We start from the raw sequence: 23,279 nt of genomic DNA, 5'->3' as shown, positions 1-23,279 counted from the left end.
GTTTATTTGGAAAAAGAATCCTCTTCTTATCACAGAAGTGGGCAACCTAAGGCCACTGATTTTCTGCCCTTTTTTTTTGCAGCCCCTGAAGTAGCCTTTTACCATTGTTGCTGAAAATTGAAGGCTTAGCATCTCATCCTTTTGAGCTTAGTCAATAGGCTTAACAGAATTTAGAAAAGTACCCCCCCCAAATTTCCACCAAACCATGGAAAAATTATACTCCACTCGTTTTTGCAGAATGCCCCACCCACTATGGCTCTCAGGTTCCCTGAAATGCTAGGTGTGACCCATTGCAGCCAAAAGTTTGCCCACCCTTGTATTAGTAAGTATAATATGTAACATTTATTTATACTGGATGAATGGCAGTGCTATTATATGCAGATGCAGTTATTCTGTTTTAATATTTTATTCACAAAGTAGTTTTATAGTTCAGTGATTTAGTTTTAAACATTTACATTTTTAATAGTCTAGTATTCATAGTATATAGTCTATTTTAGTTTGCTCCATTTTATTTTTTTCCCATTTATTCAGAGACATTTAATGTATCTTTACCTAAACTCTGTTATCCTATCACAAAGCTCATATAATGCTGATCAGTGACAGTGATGGTCGTTTATTCATTTGTTTGATTCTGGTTTAGTTTTCCACAGTTTTTCCTGCTGTATAATATCCTAGAACTGTGTATTATATTTTATATAATATCACATCATTTTACCATATTAAAAGGTTTTTTTAAAATTCTGTCTCATCATGATCCCTAAGTTCAGAATTGCACTTTTTTTTTTTTTACAGCTAGTGCATACTTGGTTGCCGTTTGCATTGAGCTACATGAGCTCCAAGAATCCCTGTCCTGGTCAGTCACCACTAGCTCAAGCAAAAACTGTAGGTGTGAAGCTAAGGCTGTAGATCCTAGTCTTTCACTTTGTGGTTATATGGCAGTTTAGTGTATTTGGCAGTTTAGTGGCCATTTTCCCAGTTTGGAAAGATTTGTGGGAGATTTTTGCAAGAATAATTTGGTATCATCAGTGATGGCTACCTCACTGCTTACTTCTGATTCCAATTCATTAATGAACAATTGAGTACTGTAGTACTACAGATTCTGAAGTAACCTTCTTGTATCTTTCTATTGTGAAAACTGTACTGTCATGTATACTGTTTCCTGTTGTTTCTTCAAGAACTGTTCCATAAGAATAGCCATTCTGCTATCCCGAAATTGCTACCTTTATCAGTAATTTAGTGAAAGGTTTCAGTTCTGTTCAGGCTATATATTACTATGCATACTTCAACATGCACAGGTCATGCTGCTTCTCTCATGTTGAATTGTACATGGGAATTTATCTCTTTAACACAGTTCTTGAAAATCTAACTATGCAGAGTCTTCCATGTCATCTCTGTACATCACAAAGAATTCACAGATACTACATTGAATTTGCTTTACTAGTCCTTGTTATTTTGTATACTTATTAAATTTATTAATTCTGGATTGATTAGTTACTTAAAAAAACCTGAAATATAAGATTTAGACTTAGAATCAATTATATACTTTCCCATGATACAACTTAAACATCAAATATTTTCACCTGTTCTAATGCATAGTGGGAGGAAAGGGGTGAAGTATATCCCTAGAGTAGGGATATAGTAAATGAGTAAGATTAAATTTTAATTAGCATTTTTTTTATTTTAACCTGTGTTTCAGTATTTGGTGTTGCTATTTAGTTCCCTGTTCTACAGCAACATTTTAAAGAAATACTTTATTTCTTTGTGTCTAATCCTTCTGTATTAATTTCAGTGAACTATCACTCATTTAGGCCCCATTTTTCTGGCACTATTTTCTCTGTAAGATGACCATTTTGTTTCAGTGTTTAAATTAATCCTGACAGAAATACATATCCAAACATGTGGAAAAGGTTTTGTTTTTTTGAAAGTGGAAGACCTTGTTCTAAGGTTCTTTCCTTCCCAGAGTTAATATAATTTAAGAACTGTACACATTGTTATAGTTTACCTCCATCGCTAGTTTATGCAGTGCATTCAATACCACGTATCAGTAAAAAAAAATATTTTTGAAAAGACAATGGATGAGTGTTTCAGATTAAAAATGAAGCTTAATTAATTATGGTTCAGAGTTATAGAAACAAGCCATCTTTTCATAGGCTTTCTTGTGTATTCCACTTCCAAGTACTGTAGAGATTTCTTAGTTGGCTAAAGCCACAATTTGCTGATACATCTGAACCAGAAACGATGGTTTCTTTTGCCCTGAAGGATTATAAAGAAGAGCACTGGAATATAAAATTATTCACTGCAATCATTGTATTCACATAATCAAGTAGAATATTTTATTTCTTTTTTTGGTGTTTAAAAGGATATAATTCTTAAACATGGTTTTCTGTAAAAACACATTCAAATAATAACAAAAGCCTTTTCACCTATTTGAGTTGGGTTAATTAGTTTGGCTTCAGCAAAGGATCGTTACCTTGTCGTGGTGCTGGAGCTTGAGCACCTCAATGATGCCATGAGCTAAACCGTGAAGGGCCACCCAAGACGGGAAGGTCATGACAGAGAGGTCAGACTAAATGCGATCCCTGGGGAAGGTAATGGCAACCCACCTCAGTATTCTTGCCGTGAAAACTAAATGGATCAGTACAACCAGAGATATGTCGGTATACCATCGGAAGATGAGACTCCCAGGTCGGAAGATGGTCAAAATGCTACTGGGGAGGAACAGAGGATGAGCTCAACTAGCCCCAGACGTGATGACGCAGCTAGCTCAAAGCCGAAAGGACGGCTAGCGGCCGACAGTGCTGGTGGTGAACGGCGAATCCGATGTTCTAAGGATCAACACACCATCGGAACCTGGAATGTAAGATCTATGAGCCAGGGCAAATTGGATGTGGTTATTGGTGAGATGTCAAGATTAAAGATAGACATTCTGGGCGTCAGTGAACTGAAATGGACTGGAATGGGCCACTTCACATCAAATGACCACCAGATCTACTACTGCGGACAAGAGGACCACAGAAGAAATGGAGTAGCCTTCATAATTAATAGTAAAGTGGCTAAAGCAGTGCTTGGATACAACCCAAAAAATGATAGAATGATCTCAATTCGAATTCAGGGCAAGCCATCTAACATCACAGTGATCCAAATATACGCCCCAACCACAAATGCTAAAGAAGCTGAAGTAGAGCAGTTCTATGAGGATCTGCAGCACCTACTGGACAACACGCCTAAAAGAGATGTTATTTTCATCACAGGAGACTGGAATGCTAAGGTGGGCAGTCAAATGACACCTCGAATTACAGGTAAGTATGGCCTGGGAGAACAAAACGAAGCAGGACACAGGCTGATAGAATTTTGCCAAGACAATTCACTCTGCATAACAAACACTCTCTTCCAACAACCTAAGAGACGGCTTTATACATGGACTTCACCAGATGGACAACACCGAAATCAGATTGATTACATCCTTTGCAGCCAAAGGTGGCGGACATCTGTACAGTCGGTAAAAACAAGGCCTGGAGCTGACTGTAGTTCAGATCACGAACTTCTTCTTGCACAATTTAGGATCAGACTAAAGAGATTAGGGAAGACCCACAGATCAGCTAGATATGAGCTCACTAATATTCCTAAGGAATATGCAGTGGAGGTGAAGAATAGATTTAAGGGACTGGACTTAGTAGATAGGGTCCCGGAAGAACTCTGGACAGAAGTTGGCAGCATTGTTCAGGAGGCGGCAACAAAATACATCCCAAAGAAAGAGAAAACCAAGAAGGCAAAATGGCTGTCTGCTGAGACACTAGAAGTAGCCCAAGAAAGAAGGAAAGCAAAAGGCAACAGTGATAGGGGGAGATATGCCCAATTAAATGCAAAATTCCAGAGGTTAGCCAGAAGAGATAAGGAATTATTTTTAAACAAGCAATGCGCGGAAGTGGAAGAAGACAATAGAATAGGAAGGACAAGAGACCTCTTCCAGAAAATTAGAAACATTGGAGGTAAATTCCAGGCAAAAATGGGTATGATCAAAAACAAAGATGGCAAGGACCTAACAGAAGAAGAAGAGATCAAGAAAAGGTGGCAAGAATATACAGAAAACCTGTATAGGAAGGATAACAATATCGGGGATAGCTTTGACGGTGTGGTCGGTGAGCTAGAGCCAGACATCCTGAAGAGTGAGGTTGAGTGGGCCTTAAGAAGCATTGCTAATAACAAGGCAACAGGAGACGACGGCATCCCAGCTGAACTGTTCAAAATCTTGCAAGATGATGCTGTCAAGGTAATGCATGCTATATGCCAGCAAATTTGGAAAACACAAGAATGGCCATCAGACTGGAAAAAATCAACTTATATCCCCATACCAAAAAAGGGAAACACTAAAGAATGTTCGAACTATCGAACAGTGGCACTCATTTCACATGCCAGTAAGGTAATGCTCAAGATCCTGCAAGGTAGACTTCAGCAGTTCATGGAGCGAGAATTGCCAGACGTACAAGCTGGGTTTAGAAAAGGCAGAGGAACTAGGGACCAAATTGCCAATATCCGCTGGATAATGGAAAAAGCCAGGGAGTTTCAGAAAAACATCTATTTCTGTTTTATTGACTATTCTAAAGCCTTTGACTGTGTGGACCATAACAAATTGTGGCAAGTTCTTAGTGGTATGGGGATACCAAGTCATCTTGTATGCCTCCTGAAGAATCTGTATAACGACCAACTAGCAACAGTAAGAACAGACCACGGAACAACAGACTGGTTTAAGATTGGGAAAGGAGTACGGCAGGGCTGTATACTCTCACCCTACCTATTCAACTTGTATGCAGAACACATCATGCGACAAGCTGGCCTTGAGGAATCCAAGGCTGGAGTTAAAATCTCTGGAAGAAACATTAACAATCTCAGATATGCAGATGATACCACTTTGATGGCTGAAAGTGAAGAGGAACTGAGGAGCCTTATGATGAAGGTGAAAGAAGAAAGTGCAAAAGCTGGTTTGCAGCTAAACCTCAAAAAAACCAAGATTATGGCAACCAGCTTGATTGATAACTGGCAAATAGAGGGAGAAAATGTAGAAGCAGTGAAAGACTTTGTATTCCTAGGTGCAAAGATTACTGCAGATGCTGACTGCAGTCAGGAAATCAGAAGACGCTTAATCCTTGGAAGAAGAGCAATGACAAATCTCGATAAAATAGTTAAGAGCAGAGACATCACACTGACAACAAAGGCCCGCATAGTTAAAGCAATGGTGTTCCCTGTAGTAACATATGGCTGCGAGAGCTGGACCATAAGGAAGGCTGAGCGAAGGAAGATTGATGCTTTTGAACTGTGGTGTTGGAGGAAAATTCTGAGAGTGCCTTGGACTGCAAGAAGATCCAACCAGTCCATCCTCCAGGAAATAAAGCCAGACTGCTCACTTGAGGGAATGATATTAAAGGCAAAACTGAAATACTTCGGCCACATCATGAGAAGACAGGACACCCTGGAGAAGATGCTGATGCTAGGGAGAGTGGAGGGCAAAAGGAAGAGGGGCCGACCAAGGGCAAGATGGATGGATGATATTCTAGAGGTGACGGACTCGTCCCTGGGGGAGCTGGGGGTGTTGACGACCGACAGGAAGCTCTGGCGTGGGCTGGTCCATGAAGTCACGAAGAGTCGGAAGCGACTAAACGAATAAACAACAACAACAATTAGTTTGGAGTTTCTTCGAAATATTTTTACATTTTTTTTATTAAGGTCAGCTTAGTTGCTCTTTTTAGTCAGGTATAATCTTAGATCAACTCTTCAACTGAACTTTCTTGCTATATCACTAAAATATGTTTTTTGATATAGATGGTTGTTGAGTCTGTTGCTGCTTGACAAATGTTCACTTCCCCTTTTAAATGTGTGTTGTGGTTATTGCTACTGCTGTGTTTTGTTGGCTTATTTTTACTACTCTATCTGTATTTAATTTGAATGTTTGCTGTGAACTGCTTTATGTTTAAAGAGAAAAAGTGGTGTATAATCTCTAAAATCTTATATTTTAATTAGGAGAGTATAGTTTTTATTTTTCTTATGGTAATTAGGAAGATTCAAATATAGAATCATGCTTTTATGTTGATAGCTGTCTCTTTATTATTTTCAATGTTTACAACTCTTTCTTCAGTTTTTAATTTTATCACCTATATGTGAAGCAATAGATTTATACAGCACTACATATTTGTTTTTGGAATTCAGTTATATTTCTTGGTATGTTTTGAATTTGAAATATGTTTTGCAGCGCTAACCTCGATGAAATTAGCAGTATGAAGGCATTAAAAACCTCTAAATAGTAATGCCAAAACGTACAGTTTAAAGAAAAACATTGTTAAATTATTTGGCTGGTATACAGAGGACGAAGATCAAAATATTACCCAATTGCTATAAAGGTTCAAATGTCCACTATGTCTGTTTTCTAGAAAGAACAATCTGTTTGGCTAAATTCCACAATGTCCTGTGCCTCAAATCTTGCTCAGTTCAGTAACTAGAACACATATTTCAATTGTTTTCTGTCCCTAACCAGTCTTGCCTGTACTAGCTAGTTCATATGGAAGAAGCAGCTAGACATACTGTACAGAAAAAGGCAAAGAATTCTTGGATTATACATTTCAGAAAATGGAAATCTTGCCATTTACCCTTTTAGTGAGATAAGACCTGAAGTTTTAGATGTGCTTGTCTCTGGCTGCTTCTACACAGCCACTGACTTCACTTGAAGTAAGTCTGCACCACCCTGTGAGTATCCTCACAGTTGCCATCTTTACCACACACAGAGGTCTCCATGAACTAACCAGGTTTTCTTCAGCTATCCAATGCTGAGGCAGTAAAATAGTCAGTCTGCACCCTCCATTCTCATTTCACAGCAAGGAAAAAGGAACAACCCTTATGCAAGGTGGAATAGCAGAGCCATCTCTCTGCTTAGTGAAGTTTTGTGGAGAAACAGCTGCAACGTACAGCCAATTCTTGATGAAAATCTGCAAGGAGGAGATACCAGGAATGATTAAGTCCCACCAGAGGAAAACCACCTGCCCTGCAACTCCTGTGGAAAAGCTGTAAATATATTTTTGCAGTGCTTCCCCTAGAGCAACAGCTCAGCTGAAAACTTGTTGGCTGAGCTGGAGAAGTGCTCCTGAAGACCAATGTGTCTTTAGGGACAAGAGATTTGACACTGATTCCAGATTGTTGCAGTCCTATCCTTGGTTGGCTCTTCCAGTCAGATAAACAGCCCAGTGCTCTTTAATAGTTACAATTATTTTGGTAACCTGTATATTCTTTAATACTGTATAATGGCTCAATTTTTGTAATATTTGCAGATTATATTTCTGTTTGGCAGTATGTAATTCTTAAACTGCTTTGAGCATTTTGATAAAATCAGAATTTCAGAATGAAGCTGTATAGCCAAGATTATAAGGTGATTAGTTTTGATAGTGAATAAAAAGGTAAAGGTTTCCCTTGACGTAAAGTCCAGTCGAATCCGACTCTAGGGGGCGGTGCTCATCTCCGTTTCTAAGCCATGGAGCCGGCGTTGTCATAGACACTTCCGGGTCATGTGGCCAGCATGACGACTCGGAACGCCATTACCTTCCCGCCGAAGCGGTACCTATTGATCTACTCACATTTGCATGTTTTCGAACTGCTAGGTGAGCAGGAGCTGGGACGAGCAACGGGAGCTCACCCCGCCACGCGGTTTCGAACCGCCGACCTTCCGATCGGCAGCTCAGCGGTTTAACCCGCAGCGCCACCGCGTCCCAATTTGATAGTGAATACCATATACTTAATCTACAGTATTTTCAATTGTATATTTAGCCATTTAAACTAATTGTAATATGATTTGTGAAGGATGTTAAATATATACATCTACTTGATTAAACAAAATAATTTTTTTAGAAATAATTTCAATTAAATAATTGTTTGAGAGTTTTTTGTAAAAATACAATTTCTCTAATATCAAGTGTATGTTAACCATGTATTTTAGAAATCTAGAATTTTGTATTTGGCTGTATTTCATATGCTTGTTCCAAGATTATTTAAAATAACAACTATACTGTTCAAATTTGAATTTTGCAGAAAATTATAAATGTAGTAATTGTTATTATGCCAATACCTATTGTATTTTTTTTTATTTACATGCAGCCAGGAGCTATGGGCGGAGACGAGGTAAATTTTTCTTTTGAATGCTTCATCAGATATGGTCATAAGAACAACAAATTACAGAATAATATAGCTGTATATTTTTGTAAAAAAACAGGAATTGCTTTCCTCATCCCCTAACAAGGATAGTAGTCTTTATCCTGCTCAATAGCTTTGTAATTACATGAACACAAAGAAATGAGAGTATTGAAAGAGAATTTCACTGCTGTTAAAAGCTAAAACTAGATAGGAGTAGCAAAGAATAATTGGCTTTATCTGCTTGAAGAAAAAAATAATGCAATATACATTCCAATAGTAAGCACGCAATTTTTCTCTATTTTTAAACTCTATGTATTTAAATAAAAAAATAAAAATGAGATTGCTTTTAAATAGAATATTCCAGGAATCTGCAATAAATGCTTTGAAGAAATACCCTGACATATGCTTGGGCAAGCTTAAAGTCAAACAGTATATGATATTTTATTTATTTATTTATTAGATTTATATTACCGCCCCTCTCCTCCAATGGGGGGACTCTGGGCAGTAATATAATATTATTAACAGTCTTTGATCCAATGCAAGATTTTTAATCAAAAGTGCCCTCACTAAGATAAATGAAATGGATTGATGTGGTTTGAGGGGACAGGGCATTACCTCTTTTCATTTATCAATTTTTTTTCTTGGAATCCTCCGTCTGCTGTATATGATAAGAATACAGTTCATATTAATATGAAATCAGAGATTTTGCTCAAAATGTAAATAGTGTCTGCAAAACTCCTGATTCTTGCCATGACTAGGGGTGGGGGAAGATAACTTTTCCCTCACTACAATTCCAATTTACATTAAAATTAATTAACTGAATCCAAATGCACATGAATGCCCTTAGTTTTAACTTTTTCAAGGAATATTTTTAAAATTTTTGACTTGTTTTATTTTAGATTAGAACTCAGATCTAGTATATTCTAGTGGCTTTATAATCACAATTTGAATTTAAAGGTATTTTGAGATTTTTGAACCAAGCTAACTTTTGCCTTTTGTGAACCTGGGAATAAAGTCTGAATTAAATTATTATGTTGCAAAGCAAAAATTTCTAGGAGAAGTGTAATTTCAGAAATACTCCTTAAAAGATAGTTTTCTTCTTCATATTCTATACAGCCCAACTACACAGAACAAAGTTTGCAATTTTAAAATTGGATAATAAATATTTTGACCAAACTCCAATCCCAGACCTCACATTCTTACCCACTCTTACCTTTCCGCTGAGTTCTTTTTTAATGGTTGTAGGCTGCAGTACCGTTAAAGTTTACTTTTTTATTTTGATCAGGTGAAAGCAAGTAATGGCTTTTTTTCTTAATTTTTCCTCTCTCATCTCCCAATTGGTGATTCTCTGCATCAGTTGGTAATCCATCAATGTAATGCTTATTATATATTAATACTACTATAGCACTAGATTGCCATGCTGTTTGTTTTCCTTGCTTGATGACATGCTGCTCCTTTGTTAGAGTTCCAAGGCAAGATCTGAAGCAGTTCTTTTTCTCTTCTTCATGGAAATGATATTTTTATGAGCTGGAAGCTAAAGCCAAAGCTCCTCCAGCTTTGTGAGTCTGGCATGTCTTGGTCCTGTTGCTCTTATCACCAATTTCCTTCTATAGATTCTAGAGCAATAGTATAAGCCATGCCACTGTTAAACATGGCCAGCATTGTGGAGGTGATAGAGCAAGGATAGGCAACCTGAAGTGTTCTTCAGACACTTTGGGTTTCAGTTCCCACCAGCCCCATCCAGGATGGCTGGAGGAGTTTTGTCCAAAGCATCTGGAGGGTACCAGCACCAATTTGCTTACCCTTTCTGTACAGAAACGTAATTGTGGTCATTTTGATATCGTTCAGTTTAGTTGGGACAATAGCTTGATGCTAAGCAAGTTACTGAACTTAACTCATCAAATAAACAAGTCAGAACTGACATCTCAGAATTGTCAAGAACAGTTTGCAATTTGCTGCTGAATTCAGATGGTTTGAAATTACCAATATGTTTAAACATCTCTCTCAGTAATTAAGCCCTCAATATTTAAATGACATCCTCCAAAAATCAAATAATCAAATTTGCAACAAGTTGCTTTTGCTTCCTTTCAATAAAACATAGAGTTACAGATACTGTATATCTGCAGGCAGAGAAATATACAGGCCTATGATTTTAAAGTGAGTGTTAATACTGCTGATAATAATGATGATAGCATACTGAAGGTAAGTAGTGAGAGTAATAATGTTGCTACTGACAGAAATAAGTATAATAGTACAATAGTACTAGTAGTACTATTTGTACAATAGTACAAATGATTAAAACAGTGGTGATGATGATAATATTATCCATTCCATTTTTGGCCCTTATTATTTTTCTACACTGGCTCTATCCATTTTTTGAAATGTTGTCCAACATCAGTTGCAGCATTCAGCTTGAGAAGAGTTCCCTTTCCCTGTTCAGGATGTTGATTGTGGAAAATTTCTTCAGAGCAACTGTTTGACTATCATGAGTGGCCATCAATTTTTTTGCTCATTGCTGATGATAAAGCTAAGAAAAGAAAAAGAGCCTAGCCTTTGGAGACTGTTTCTTGGTGTACAGTTGCATTTAGGTTATAATATCCCCAATTGGAAATCATAGTTACTAATAGATGAAGATAGTGGGTTGATTATGCTGGCAGCTGGTTAAGGACTGAAGGAACTGATACTAAATAGGGAAGAAATGAAAGATCCCTTGATTACTGCACAATCCAAATATAGTTAAGGGACATCTATAGCTTTTGGAAAGAAATTCAACCAAAAACAAGAAAATGTTCTGAAAGGAAGGGTGGAAAACACACATCTTTTTACACTGCTGTACAGTATTACTTTCATCTTTAAATACAGAGGTGTACTCTGCATTTGAAATAAAAGAGAAAAGAGAAAAACTATTGAGCAGTTCGATCCCTTGGCTAAAGTAGATTAAAACGTTATTTGATGAATTAAAATTACTAATAAAGTTAGCTGAGATAATATTCTCACTGAATAGATAAGGTTACCTGAATGTCTGGGTTCTGATACTTTTTTTTTTTGCCTATCTTTTGCCAGTCTCAGGATAGAGAAAGCCAGGTATGAACTGTCACTTATAAGTGAATTCAGATATGAGTTGTTTAGATCTAAATTTCATTTTTCTCCTATTGTTATGTAGTCAGCCTTCCTAGTTTTTGTTTGTTTTTTTGGTCAATGAGATTTAATAAGTTAGAATTGTGAAGATAAGGTAAACATGGTCTATAGTGCTGTTGAAAGAAATGGAATACTAATTGAATCAGGAAACTGGGAAATATTCTACGCAAAGAACTAAAGACTTGCAAACCTACTAAACTTATACTAACATTAAAAGAGAATGTAACATAATTACAGGATGGTCAGACTAGATTATCCATTCTAGATTCTTTATCTCAAGCCCTCCAGATGCATTGGGTTGCAACTACCATAATTCCTAACCATTATACTGCACTAAACAAAGATATGTAGTCTAGTATACATCTGGAGGCTGCTAAACCAGAAAGACAAGTCTGTTCTGTAACCAAGTGAAAATAGGCCATGACTGTTTGGGAATGTTTTTTCTAAAAGTATTGCTTTGTATCCTACAAGCAAGCAAGGAAGGCAGGAAGGAAGGAAGAAAATATTTTGGTGCCTTCGAGTCAGTTTTTGACTCCTGGTAACTGTCTGGGCAAGTCCCTGAAATTTTCTTGGCAAGGTTTTTGGAAGTGGTTTGCCACTTCTTCCTTCCCAGGACTGAGAGAGATTGACTGGCTGAAGGTCACCCAGCTGGCTTTGTGCCTAAGGTGGGAGATGGATGGATGGATATCCCCTCTCACCCCTATGGGTGGTACGTCTCTTCCTCAATCTTAGGTCCTCTACTAGACCCCTGGGAGTTTGAGGGTTCTGCGCAGTATCTTAGCTGTTCCTAGCACTGCACTCTTCTGGACAGATTGCTCTGATGTTGTTCCTGGGATCTATCAGAGCCACTCTCCCAGCTTAGGAGTCACAGCCCCAAGTGCTCCTACCACCACTGGGACCACTTTGGCCTTTACTTTCCATATCCTCTCTAGTTCTTTCCTCAGGCCCTGGCACTTTTCCAGCTTCTCATACTCCTTCTTCCTGATGTTGCTGTCACTTGGCACCGCTACAGCACCACTGCTGTCTTCTGGTCCTTATCTACTACCACCATGTTTGGATATATATAACAATTCTGATTAATATTACTTGGTTGTGGAGTAGTATCCCTGCATGTATTAGAAAGCAAATGTTAAGCAAACTTCCTGAATTTGAAATAAGAAAGATTCTGAAAATGTTGCCTAAGTTATGTGGTTCATGTCAGATGTTTTGAATAATTTGTATTGCATGGCTGCAGCAATGGCTCAGTGAGATAATTCAGCTTCATTGTGATGAAACTGGTCATACCATTACTCAAATTATTAACTAAGATAATTTGTTGGGTTGCTACTATTCCAGCAAATATAGCTATTGCAGATTTGTGTTTTTGCAGATGTACCCATAACATACAGTTGATGAATAATCCCCCTAATATTTCTTTTAGTCAATTTTAGATTTCTTGCTTCCTTCTCTACTCTGTTGGGTTCTTCTTGGTAACAAAACAAGCTTTGATCTTTCTTTTATAGAAGAAGCAAATTTTATTTCTGTAAGCAGGCGTCAGGAGCAAGGTCCTTCCTTTTGTATCAAGATTATTTTATATAAATATGTATCACTTGATATATGAAATATTTTTAGAATGCTTAATGCTTTATTGTCTAGATTTAAATGTCCTGATTGGCTTGCTTTAAAATTTTACTTCTTATCACTTACAAATATTGTTCATAATATTATTTATATTGATGACAATACAGTAGTTATTCCCACTAGAAATGAAATCAAATAACTTGCACAACTATTGACTAGTAAGATGGTAAGAGAATGCAATATTACTTTCTCAGAACAAGACTTTTGTCTTTAAAGACATTTGGAAAAGTGACTTGCAAATCTAAACTAATATAGCACTTTAATGTTAACCAATGTATCTAATGACTTTCTAGATGTTTAGGACAACTTCTACTAGGCAAAAGTGACATTAAGAACAGGGGCTGGAATATTGTGATATCGATCTGGATTTTAATATAATTTAACATAGAGGTGTATAGAAAGAGTGCCTTAGCAGCCAGCAGCCTCCTCAGTTACTGAAAAACCTTTTCCAAGAATCAGAGTTTTCCTGAATGTGGGATGGAATGTGGGGGCCAGTTAGGCAATGGAGAATTGCCCCAAACCAGGTGAGCCTCTGCATGCTATTTCCTGTTGTTAGGAGACACTCCGAGCTTTTGAAAAGGCTTTTTATACGCATAGAGGCTTCAGGGCAGAATAGTGGAAGAAAAAGCTTCCTTGTAGGAACTCCCTCAAGTTCTTGCCATACTGTCCAACCCATAAATGTAAGCTGAGCTGAGCTAGTAGCTATAGGGACATATGACAACAGTGTAGAAATCATTTGCTGTTGTCTTCACTGTCTAGTCTACAGCCCTGGGATTTCCTGTTGTTCTATCCAAATACTGTCATCCTGCTTAGCTCTTTCAATATAAGCCAAAATTCCTAGGTGCTTTCACCTATACCTCAGTCCTTAGTATTTGAGTAAATATATGCACAGATACACAGACACAGACACAAACACACACTCAGGGAATTAGAAGAAGAATTTGGCATTACTTGCTTGTGCTTGTATTTCACTCTGTTGGTTTCATGAAAGAAAGTTCATTATGTGGTCAGCATTGCTTTGAAGCAAGTACCTTAAATAAAAAAGGAAATGTTTTCCACAAGATGTTACAGAATGGTTCAGGTTTCACTTAAATTAGTTACATTTAAAACCTATTGTACTGAACAGTGAGCAAGATTTGTGGATGCTATGTAATGGATATTCTAGATGAAACATGTTAGATTTTTATAATCTTTATAATCTGAGTATTAGATAAAGAACATTAAATGTGACAGATCTGCTTTTAGGCTTATGTTCTAATAAAAATTATCATGTTGAGAGGGAGAAACTTGTGAATTACAAGATTATTTTGTGGGCATGTAAGGTCAGTAAGCATAATATGTTAATAGTTCCTGCTATCCGTTTCTTTCCAAGGTGACTAAAATTAACTTTTGAATTCACTTCAGCAATTTGCAAGCATGTGTTGGGCAAGAGAGAATAGGTGTTAATATTACCCTCAGGGCAAGTGTTCAAGCCAGTCATTGTTAGAAAAGTTTCTAGAACATGCTTGTATCAGAAATTATGGTTTTCCATATATAGGACTGGAGAGTATGCCAAACTACACATAAACACAAATTGATTGGAGATATAGCATGTGAATTCACCTCTACTTGATTAGCTATCATTTATATCAGTTTAATACTTGTAGCCATCCTCATAAGCTAATGACAATTTCTGTTTGAATGATTAAAGATCCACAATTCAAACTGCCCTATTTTATGTTTTACAGATATGCAAGTTAAAAAGATTAGAGGGTTAATCCTTTTGTATTTACTTGCAACTATATTTGTATGTAGAATATGACTATAATAGGATGGCAATGAAAAGTTTAAAAAATATTGAGGGAAAACATAATCTGCATGTTAAGTTGTATAGATTTATTAATGGAATGCCTCTGTTCATATTTAATTCAGATATGTAAATACCTGGTTTTTAAGTCACTGTAACATATTTCGCAGGTCGATCTTCGCTGTTTCCTTTTGAAGATGGCTTCTTAGATGACAGTCATGGTGACCAGTCTTTATCATCAGGTCTCAGCTCTCCAACCCGCTGCCAGAACGGTGAAAGAGTGGAACGCTATTCTAGGAAGGTGTTTGTGGGAGGTCTGCCTCCTGACATTGATGAAGGTATGGTGGAATAATGATATGTAATGGTGGGAGGAAGGGTGCAGGGGTTTTGCCCTTTAAGAATAACTGACAGGTAAGACTCAACAATAGTTTATAGTGTCTTTCATTTCTTTAACACCCAGATTATTAGAGTGAGCTCTTACATTCTGATAGCATGCCTTTTATTAATGGAAGAATTTTTGTACAGGCAAACATATGGAAGTGTAAAAAGGTATAAAAATTATTGGGACTCTTTTAAGAAATACAAAAAACTGTGCGTATACATACACAGTCATATAAATGCACACAGTATACATGTATATACACACACACAAAGACATGGCTTATATGCATGTCTCTGTATTATTATTATTTACTAAATTTGTATACCCCACAACTCCAAAGAACTCTGGGTGGCTCACAAGTAAAAACATTAGAAACAAGCCAAAAAAACCCAGTAAGAGACAAAATTAAAAGAATAAAAGATGGCAAGGATGGCAAGAACTGAACAGGAACAAAATAAAACAAACCCACACAATCCAGGAGGCTTCATTCAGCCTTGCCAAAGGGCAAAGAGCCAGGTCTTCAAGGCCCTTTGAAACACCAGCAGGTTTGGGGCCATGTGGAACTCAAGGGGAACCTCATTCCAGAGGGCAGGCGCCACTACAGAGAATGTGCGTTTCCAGGAACCTGATAGACGGCATTGCTTAATTGTTCCCTGTAAAAAGGAACCTGGAGCATGCCAACCCTGCCAAACTGAATTGGCCAGGCAGATTCTATGGGAGTTAGGCAGTCCATCAAGTAACCAGGCCCTATGCCATGAAGGGCTTTACAGGTAATGACCAGCACCTTGAATCACACATCTGTTCACCTTGTCTACTTCTGCTTTCTTTCCCTTCTCTGTTGCCTATACAAACGAAGAAGGAAGATGAAGACAGAAGCAGATAAGATAATGTTGATAATACCATCTCAGCGAGAATTAAGCTTTGGCAATTTAGACTGCAGTATGAATGTACTCGGCAATAAATTCCCCTCAACTCAGTAGGACCTACTTCTAAGTATACCAACATAATAGTGAATTGAATACAATTGCTTAGACAGAAAAAAAAAAGTATTTCATTAGTGATGGCAATACAGTAGCTCTAATTCTTCTAGTATAACATAGAATTTGGATCAAATGAGCTTAAACTGATTTACCATGCAAACTAGTAATTTCTCCATGTGATACGGAATATAAAATATTTTTCATTTTCTTGGTGTTACTTTTAGCAGTTTAGATAGCAGTATTATTTTTCCAAGGCTAGAGATACATCTAAATTGTATATGAGGAATATACTGGCCTTGGTCACTAGCCCTCAGCTTCATTCATTGTTTACTTTGTCTTGTCTTGTATCTGAAGTGGACAGATACAAGACAAGACAAAGAAGTAAACATAGAGTAAAAATAAATAATTTGAGGACTTAAATTTGATTCCAAATATATCAATATATTTGTTGTGACATGTATAAAGTGCAAAATTTAATGAAACATCCTGTTTTGATTTAAAAGTGCTATTTCAAGTGCACTATGGATTTTTCGAGTATTTTGGAGGTGACAGATATTCAGGGCAACTGGCAGGCACTTCAGCTTGAGCTTTTGACATGTTCAAGGTTGGAATAACTCTGCTTCAAGCTCAAAACACCTCCAAAACGCTCGGAACAGCTCATTTTGCCCTGAGTGCAAAATGTTTCATGGCATTTCATGCTCAAAACATCTTGCAAGCTGAAAAGCTTGAACTTCAGGCAGTACAGATACTTTAAAAATTCAGAAACATTAAGGAAAAGTGCTTAGTTTTATCATTCATTTTTCTTTCTAATGAACTTTAATTATTATTTTTATTGTAGATGAAATCACTGCCAGCTTTCGTAGGTTTGGACCTCTTGTAGTGGACTGGCCTCACAAAGCTGAAAGCAAGTCGTATTTTCCACCTAAAGGTAATTATTTCAATTTCAGTTTTCTGAAGCAGGAAGATGTTCTTCTCTGTGTATGAATAAAATATTGTTCAGTTGGTAAACTACAAATGCAATTTTAAAAAAATGAATGGTATGAATGGTATATTTTCAGAAATTTAGAACCACTTGGGGTGGGAGAGGCAATAGTTCCTCCTGGGGCTGGTTGGTAACATAGAGCCCTCCCCAAGAATGACATCTTCGCTCCTTGGATTCTGTATTTATTTTATTTTATTTTTTATATTGGTTGTTGATATTGTAATTATAGTTTTATGGTTTTAATTGTTGATTTTATTATGAACTACCCAGAGTCCCCCTTTGTGGGGGAGATGGGCGGTGATATAAATTTGAATAGTAAATAAATAAATAAATAAATGGTAAACATTTATGTGAATTCCCTCCCCTTCCCCCTTCCCTTTGCCTAAATAGTTATTTTGTTCTTGGCTTCACCTTCTTTGTTGTCTATAACTGTCCTGACTTAAGCAAAAAACCACGCTGAGATGAGGAGATAGTCTCTAGTGTTTATTAACTGCTATAATAGACAGAAAATCCTACCAAACTGAAGGAGCGTGGGAAACCCAGACAGATAAACCCCAAAACTCAAGGTGGGTCTGCTCTGAGTTTCTTTGAAGGACAGTTCAGAGCCTCTAAACTACACATGCATTTTCCCCCCGGATAGGGGCCCCCTCCTGCTCGCCATCTGTACTCATAACATTAACTTTTGTAATCTATTCCCTGTTGCTATGCTGAACATACCATTATATGTCTGTAGTGAAATTCTAGCCATAATAATAATTGTGTTTTCTCTGGTTCCATAACCATTTTTATGGATATCCTTCAACATAGGGGATGTTTAAATCTTTTGTACAATTACTACCCAAATCGAGTGTCATACTTATTTGCTAAACAGGGATTAACACCAGGATTAACACCAGACAAACCATCAAGCAGTAAATAATACCCTAATCAAGGAACTACCAAGGAGAAAACCACACCTTCACCAACACTGACAGGGCAAGCTACTGTAGATAAACAAAGAGCAAACCCGACTCCCTTCTAGCATTGAAGATGTTACCTAGTCGGGTAATGAAATGTCTGCAGGAAAACAACCAAGCTCAGAGAATACCAAGGTCTCCACAGTTCAACCCTGAGCTACAGATATTCTCTTCTATTAGTTTCTGTATTCCCCAGAAGTGTTCTCCATCTCTATCCTTTAGAACAGGAACGGCCAACCCATGGCCCATGGGCTGCATGCAGCCCTGAACGGCTGGTAATGCAGCCCCCCAAAATCATAAACTTTTAACATTATTTTGCATTTTTTTCAAACTGCCAGTGCCTATTGTTGGAATTGCTGTTCCCACTGTCACTGCTTGGGAGCAAGAGCCAAGCGCGGCCCAAAAGTGGGAGAAGAAAAGGAGGGGGAAAAGAAGGAAGAAAAAAGGAGAGAAAAGCAAAAACAAGAGGCAGAGAAAGCGGAGCGCAGAGGAAGCCACTTCCCAGCGGGAGCAGGGGAGGGAAAGAAAGGCTGGCAGTGGGCGGCTGAGCCTCCTCCCCCTGGCGGGGAGAAGCTGCTGCTGCTGCTGCTGCTGCTCCTCCGCTCACAAGGCACCACCGAGCGAGCAGAGGAGGGAAGAGGAAGGCAGGCACGCAGGCGGGGGAGGGCTGGCCTGGGCACGGGGAAGGCGGAGCACATGCCCTCCCTCCTTCCCTCTCCGGCTGCCAGGAGGGAGTGCACACAGCTGTGGCAACAGTCCCTTGAGCCCATGTTCGCTGCGCTGCACTGCCTCACCCCACGCGCCCAACCTCGGAGAGAGGCGTCCTTTGCCTGCTGCGGGGTGCATGGGGTGGCTGCATCTGGATGGTGGGAGCTGTGGTCCCATGCATTGGGAGGCAGGGGCTCAAGCGTTTTTTGGGGATGCTACTGAGTTTGATGGGGGAGGGGGGCAGGAGAATGTGGGGGGTCTGGGGGTGGATTAAAAGGCACGGTCTGGCTTATATTTCAAAACTGAAAGGCAAAAGGCAAAACTGGCCACATAATGAGAAGACAGGATACCCTGGAGGGGATGCTGATGCTAGGGAAAGTGGAAGGCAAAAGGAAGAAGGGCCAACCAAGGGCAAGATGGATGGATGATATTCTAGAAGTGACGGACTCAACCTTGGGGGAGCTGGGGGTGCCAATGACCGACAGGAAGCTCTGGCGTGGGCTGGTTGATGAAGTCACAAAGAGTCGGAAGATGACTAGACGAATAAACAACAAACCCAAACCTGGCTTATATATTTTATGTGTGGCCCAAAACAATTCCTCTTCATTCATTGTGGCTCAGGGAAGCCAAAAGGTTGGACACCCCTGCTTTAGAAGCATAGGAACATGCAAGAATAAGGAGGGAAAATTCTTCACTCCTTTATCTAGCAGCAGCATTTCATAAGTTTTTCCAACATATTAAAAATTATCACATTTCAATTATATACAGTATATGAAGAGCAGTTTCTGTGCTTTGATGAAGAATCGTTTAAGTACATTTTTCTTTCTGGTTATAGCACTACTGAACTTCTTCATGCCACCTAATATATAAACTTCTTTGGTTTAGGAATGGAGAATTCCAATAAAGGATTGCTGAGTTCTCTACACTAATGCTGTTGTTGATGAACTACAAAATAAAATTGTTGATGAAATATGAATGAATAACTTTATAGATTAGTCAAATGACCATATCAGAAAGTTGGGCCTCAGCCACTATAAGATATAAAATATAAAATATGATACCATAAAACAGCTAAAATAAGTAAAATTAACTAAAATATACTATGGTGAGATAAAATACGACAAAATAGAGTAAGGTAAAATAGAGATAAAATTGTAAGATAAAAATGCAAGATGCAAAAATGCAAGGTGTAATAAAACAAGTAATAAAATACAGAAACAATGTGAGTTTAAATGAATTCATCACCCTTTACATGCCACCCCAATGTGTTCTATAAATTGCGTTCTCAGTTGGACGGCCCTAACTATAAACTTAACAGTTCTATTGACCACTTATGTATTTGTGCCCTGGAGGAAGTAACATAGTCTTTTGTTATGACCCCAGTATGTGGTTCTGTCAATTAATGTCTGAAGGTACTGAGCCCTTGCTGGAGCATATAGTTGGCAGTTAAATAGGGCATGTGCAATGTCTTCTACTTCGGGTGCTCCACAAACACATGTCCTCTCAAGGTAAGGCACTTGGTGGAATCGTCCGTATTTGACCATAGAATCTAGTTGCTCAAACCTTGCTCTAGTAAGACCTATCTTATGGTATTGAGTCAGACCCATTGTCAGGTATTTTTCTATTTGAAAGGACAGTTTATTCTTGGCCAGCCATTTCGACGACCTATTGTATGCAAGTGACTCAATGTCTGTTTGGGCATTAACATCCAAGACTCTTTGTTTGAATGTTGCCTTGGCCTGGTCTCCGGCTGAAAGTAAGTATTGTGATGAAAAGCCGAGGAATGTGATAGTTTGGAGGAGTTGATTGATCCATGTGGAGGGTTGAGGTGTGCCCATCTGTTCTTCAAGGCACATTTTTGGTAGTCTATCATGTTCCATTGGGAGAATCCTCCACCAGTAGTTGAAGACTGTGGTTACTGATAGACTGTAAATGGAATGGGTGCCTGCTTCAGCTCTTACTGCTGCTGCAGGTGTATTCTTGTCAGTTCCCAGAATAGTTCTGAAAAAGTGTGCTTGGTTTTGTTCAAGTAAGGAGGCCTTTGATAGGCCCCACAATTCGGCACCATATGTTAGCACAGGTACAACTTTTGCCTTGTGGACCTTCAGAATGGAGAGCAGAGAGCAAGGGTGGTTATAACTAAGTAGTTTAATTAGTGTTTTAGAACTTTGCAGGCAACTTTGCTTGTAATGATTAGCCCAAGGCCCTGTATCTGTAAATACCACCCCTAGATATGAAAAAGAGTCTATTTGTTTGATAGGTTCCCCATCCAATTGCCAATTGTATTTGGCCCGTCTTTTCCCAAAACCCACCACTTTGGATTTGGACTTGTTAATATTCAAAAAGTTTGCAGCGCAGTAAGCACCAAATTTCCCCATCAATCTTCTCAGGCCTACTTGGGAATGTGTCATCAAAACCATGTCATCTGCATACAAGAGGATATTGATATGTCTGTTAAGGATCTTTGGCATGTGAACATCTGTAGAATGGAGGAAACCTGGAATGTCATTAACATAGAGATTAAACAACATTGGGGCCAAGATACATCCTTGTCTGACACCTTTGTGGGTGGGTATGCTCTGTGTAAGAGAGCCATTGACTCCAGTATGGACTTTCAGGCGTGTATTTGTGTAGATATAAAATATATAAATATAAAAGTCTGGCTTCCATATTTAACTTGGCCAGCTTTTTCCATAAGATATCTCTATTTATGGAGTCAAATGCCGTGCTAAGATCAATAAAAGATGTAAACAGGTGCCTTCCATCAGTTGTATATTTAGTGATAAGATGGTGTAAAACGAAGCAATTGTCTATTGTGGAGTGCCCTTGTCTAAACCCAGCCTGTTCTTCCACTAGTATATTTTTCTTGATTGCCCAGTCCTCTATTTTTCTCAGGAGATGTTTTGCATATATCTTAGCTGTTATATCAATAAGGCCTATGGGTCTGTAATTTTTAGGGTCTTCCTTGTCTCCTTTTTTGTGTATGGGAACTATGATGGAAAGTTCCCATCCTGCTGGAATATGGCCAGTGTTGTCTATGTATGTAAAGAGTCCTGCCAATAGTGGAGCCCACCAGTCAGTGTATGAAAAGTTCTGGTGATAGGAAGTCTTTACCAGGTGCCTTATTGGGTTTCAGTGATTCAATGATGTGTTTAATTTCTGTCACTGTCAGCCAAGGAGGGAGATTATCAAGGGTCAAAGGCTCAGAGATCATCTTTTCTGGATAATCCTGCTTGGAACTGGCAAATAGGGTAGTGTAGAAATCCTCCCAGACTGAAGCTGAAATGGGGATATCAAGTAGGAGGTTATGCTCCTTCAACATGCCAGATACAATATTCCAAAATATGACTGGATTAGACCCTTTTGCTGACTTTTGTAGCTCAGACCAAACTGTAGCTGTACATTGAGCCTTCTGATTGGCTGTTAGTTTCTTATAACTGCGTCTGAGCTTTAACGTCTTCGCATGGTTGTTTGGTGTGGGGTTTCTTTGAACCAAATGCATAGCTGCTCTTAGGGTCTTTCTTGAGCGAGAGCAATCAAGGTCGAACCAATTAGATCTTATGGGCTGTCAGTTCCTAACTGGCAGTTTGTCTATTAAAAAGTTACTTAACGTGCTACACAAATTGGCATATCCAGTAAGGATTCTATTTTGGTCTTAGTAGTTGTAACAACCATGTTCACCCAAGACTGGGCCCTCTCAGAGTTCATAAAATTAGAAATTGCCTTAGTATCCACCTTAGTCCATTTAAGCCTCCTGTCTTGCCTCACTTCGAGGTTAGCAAATAACCTCTTGTCGTGTGTTGTTGGCGATTGTAAATCGAATTGCCATAGAATTTAACTGCAATCCGTTCATGATAGCTGTCCTCCCTCACGTGAACTTGAATGTCTGAGAATAAGTTCGTTTTATCTGTTGAGACACATATATAATCCAAAACACTGCCAGCATTCCCAGCACGGAAGGTAAAGGGATATGTGAAGCAGCTGCCTTTGCTTCCTAGGATGTAAAGATTGCATGTATATATCAAAGAGATCAGTTTGGAACCGGCCATGTTCCTTTTAGAGTCTCTGGAGTGCCAGGGTGAGTCATTTGTTAAGTAGCTCTCAGGTATGATGCCCAAGTGTACGTAATCATACAGAGAAGCCCCCACCCTAGCATTGAAGTCTCTCACTAGGATCACGGTGGCTTTGGGATGTTTTATGTTTATCTCTATGACTGTCTTTTCTAATTGCACCCAAATATCGGAAGAGAAACAGGAAGAGGAGTATGGTGGTATGTATGCATTTAGCAGCACAACTTCAAATAATTTGTATTTGAATTGGATAGCTAAGAGATAGAAGGGGTCTTCTCTAAGGACCAATTGCTGCCCTTGCCAACCCAGCTCTGCCTTAGCAAGTACGCATAATCCCACTGAGGCCCGCCCTTTTGAGTAAAATTTGCGCACTAGTATAGACCAGGATCTGAAGCCTGTTAAGTGAGCTTCCTCATCACTGGTGGTTAGCCATGTCTCTTGGAGTGCTATAATGTCAAACTTGGAGAGGAATTCCAACAGATCTCCAT

The 23,279-nt window shown here is 38.6% G+C and overlaps 1 protein-coding gene across 7 annotated transcripts in view; it reads left to right on the top strand.

The window, feature by feature from the left end:
* The window catches only part of CPEB3 (cytoplasmic polyadenylation element binding protein 3), a 113,008-nt gene that overhangs the window by 63,225 nt on the left and 26,504 nt on the right, over window positions 1-23,279 (top strand). For 5 of the 7 annotated variants that reach the window (XM_063307382.1, XM_063307381.1, XM_063307385.1 and 2 more), the window contains 3 exons: window positions 8,134-8,157; window positions 14,884-15,051; window positions 16,914-17,003. In XM_063307382.1, coding sequence (XP_063163452.1) covers window positions 8,134-8,157; window positions 14,884-15,051; window positions 16,914-17,003 — 282 coding nt within the window. The remainder of the gene's footprint in view (window positions 1-8,133; window positions 8,158-14,883; window positions 15,052-16,913; window positions 17,004-23,279) is intronic. The other 2 variants (XM_063307384.1, XM_063307379.1) reach the window with 1 other exon arrangement.

This window comes from Candoia aspera, chromosome 6 (assembly GCF_035149785.1).
Source record: "Candoia aspera isolate rCanAsp1 chromosome 6, rCanAsp1.hap2, whole genome shotgun sequence".
Classification (NCBI taxonomy): Eukaryota; Metazoa; Chordata; class Lepidosauria; order Squamata; family Boidae; genus Candoia; species Candoia aspera.
The sequence above is the reverse complement of the archived record's forward strand: the minus strand, read 5'-3'. Positions and strand labels throughout refer to the sequence as shown.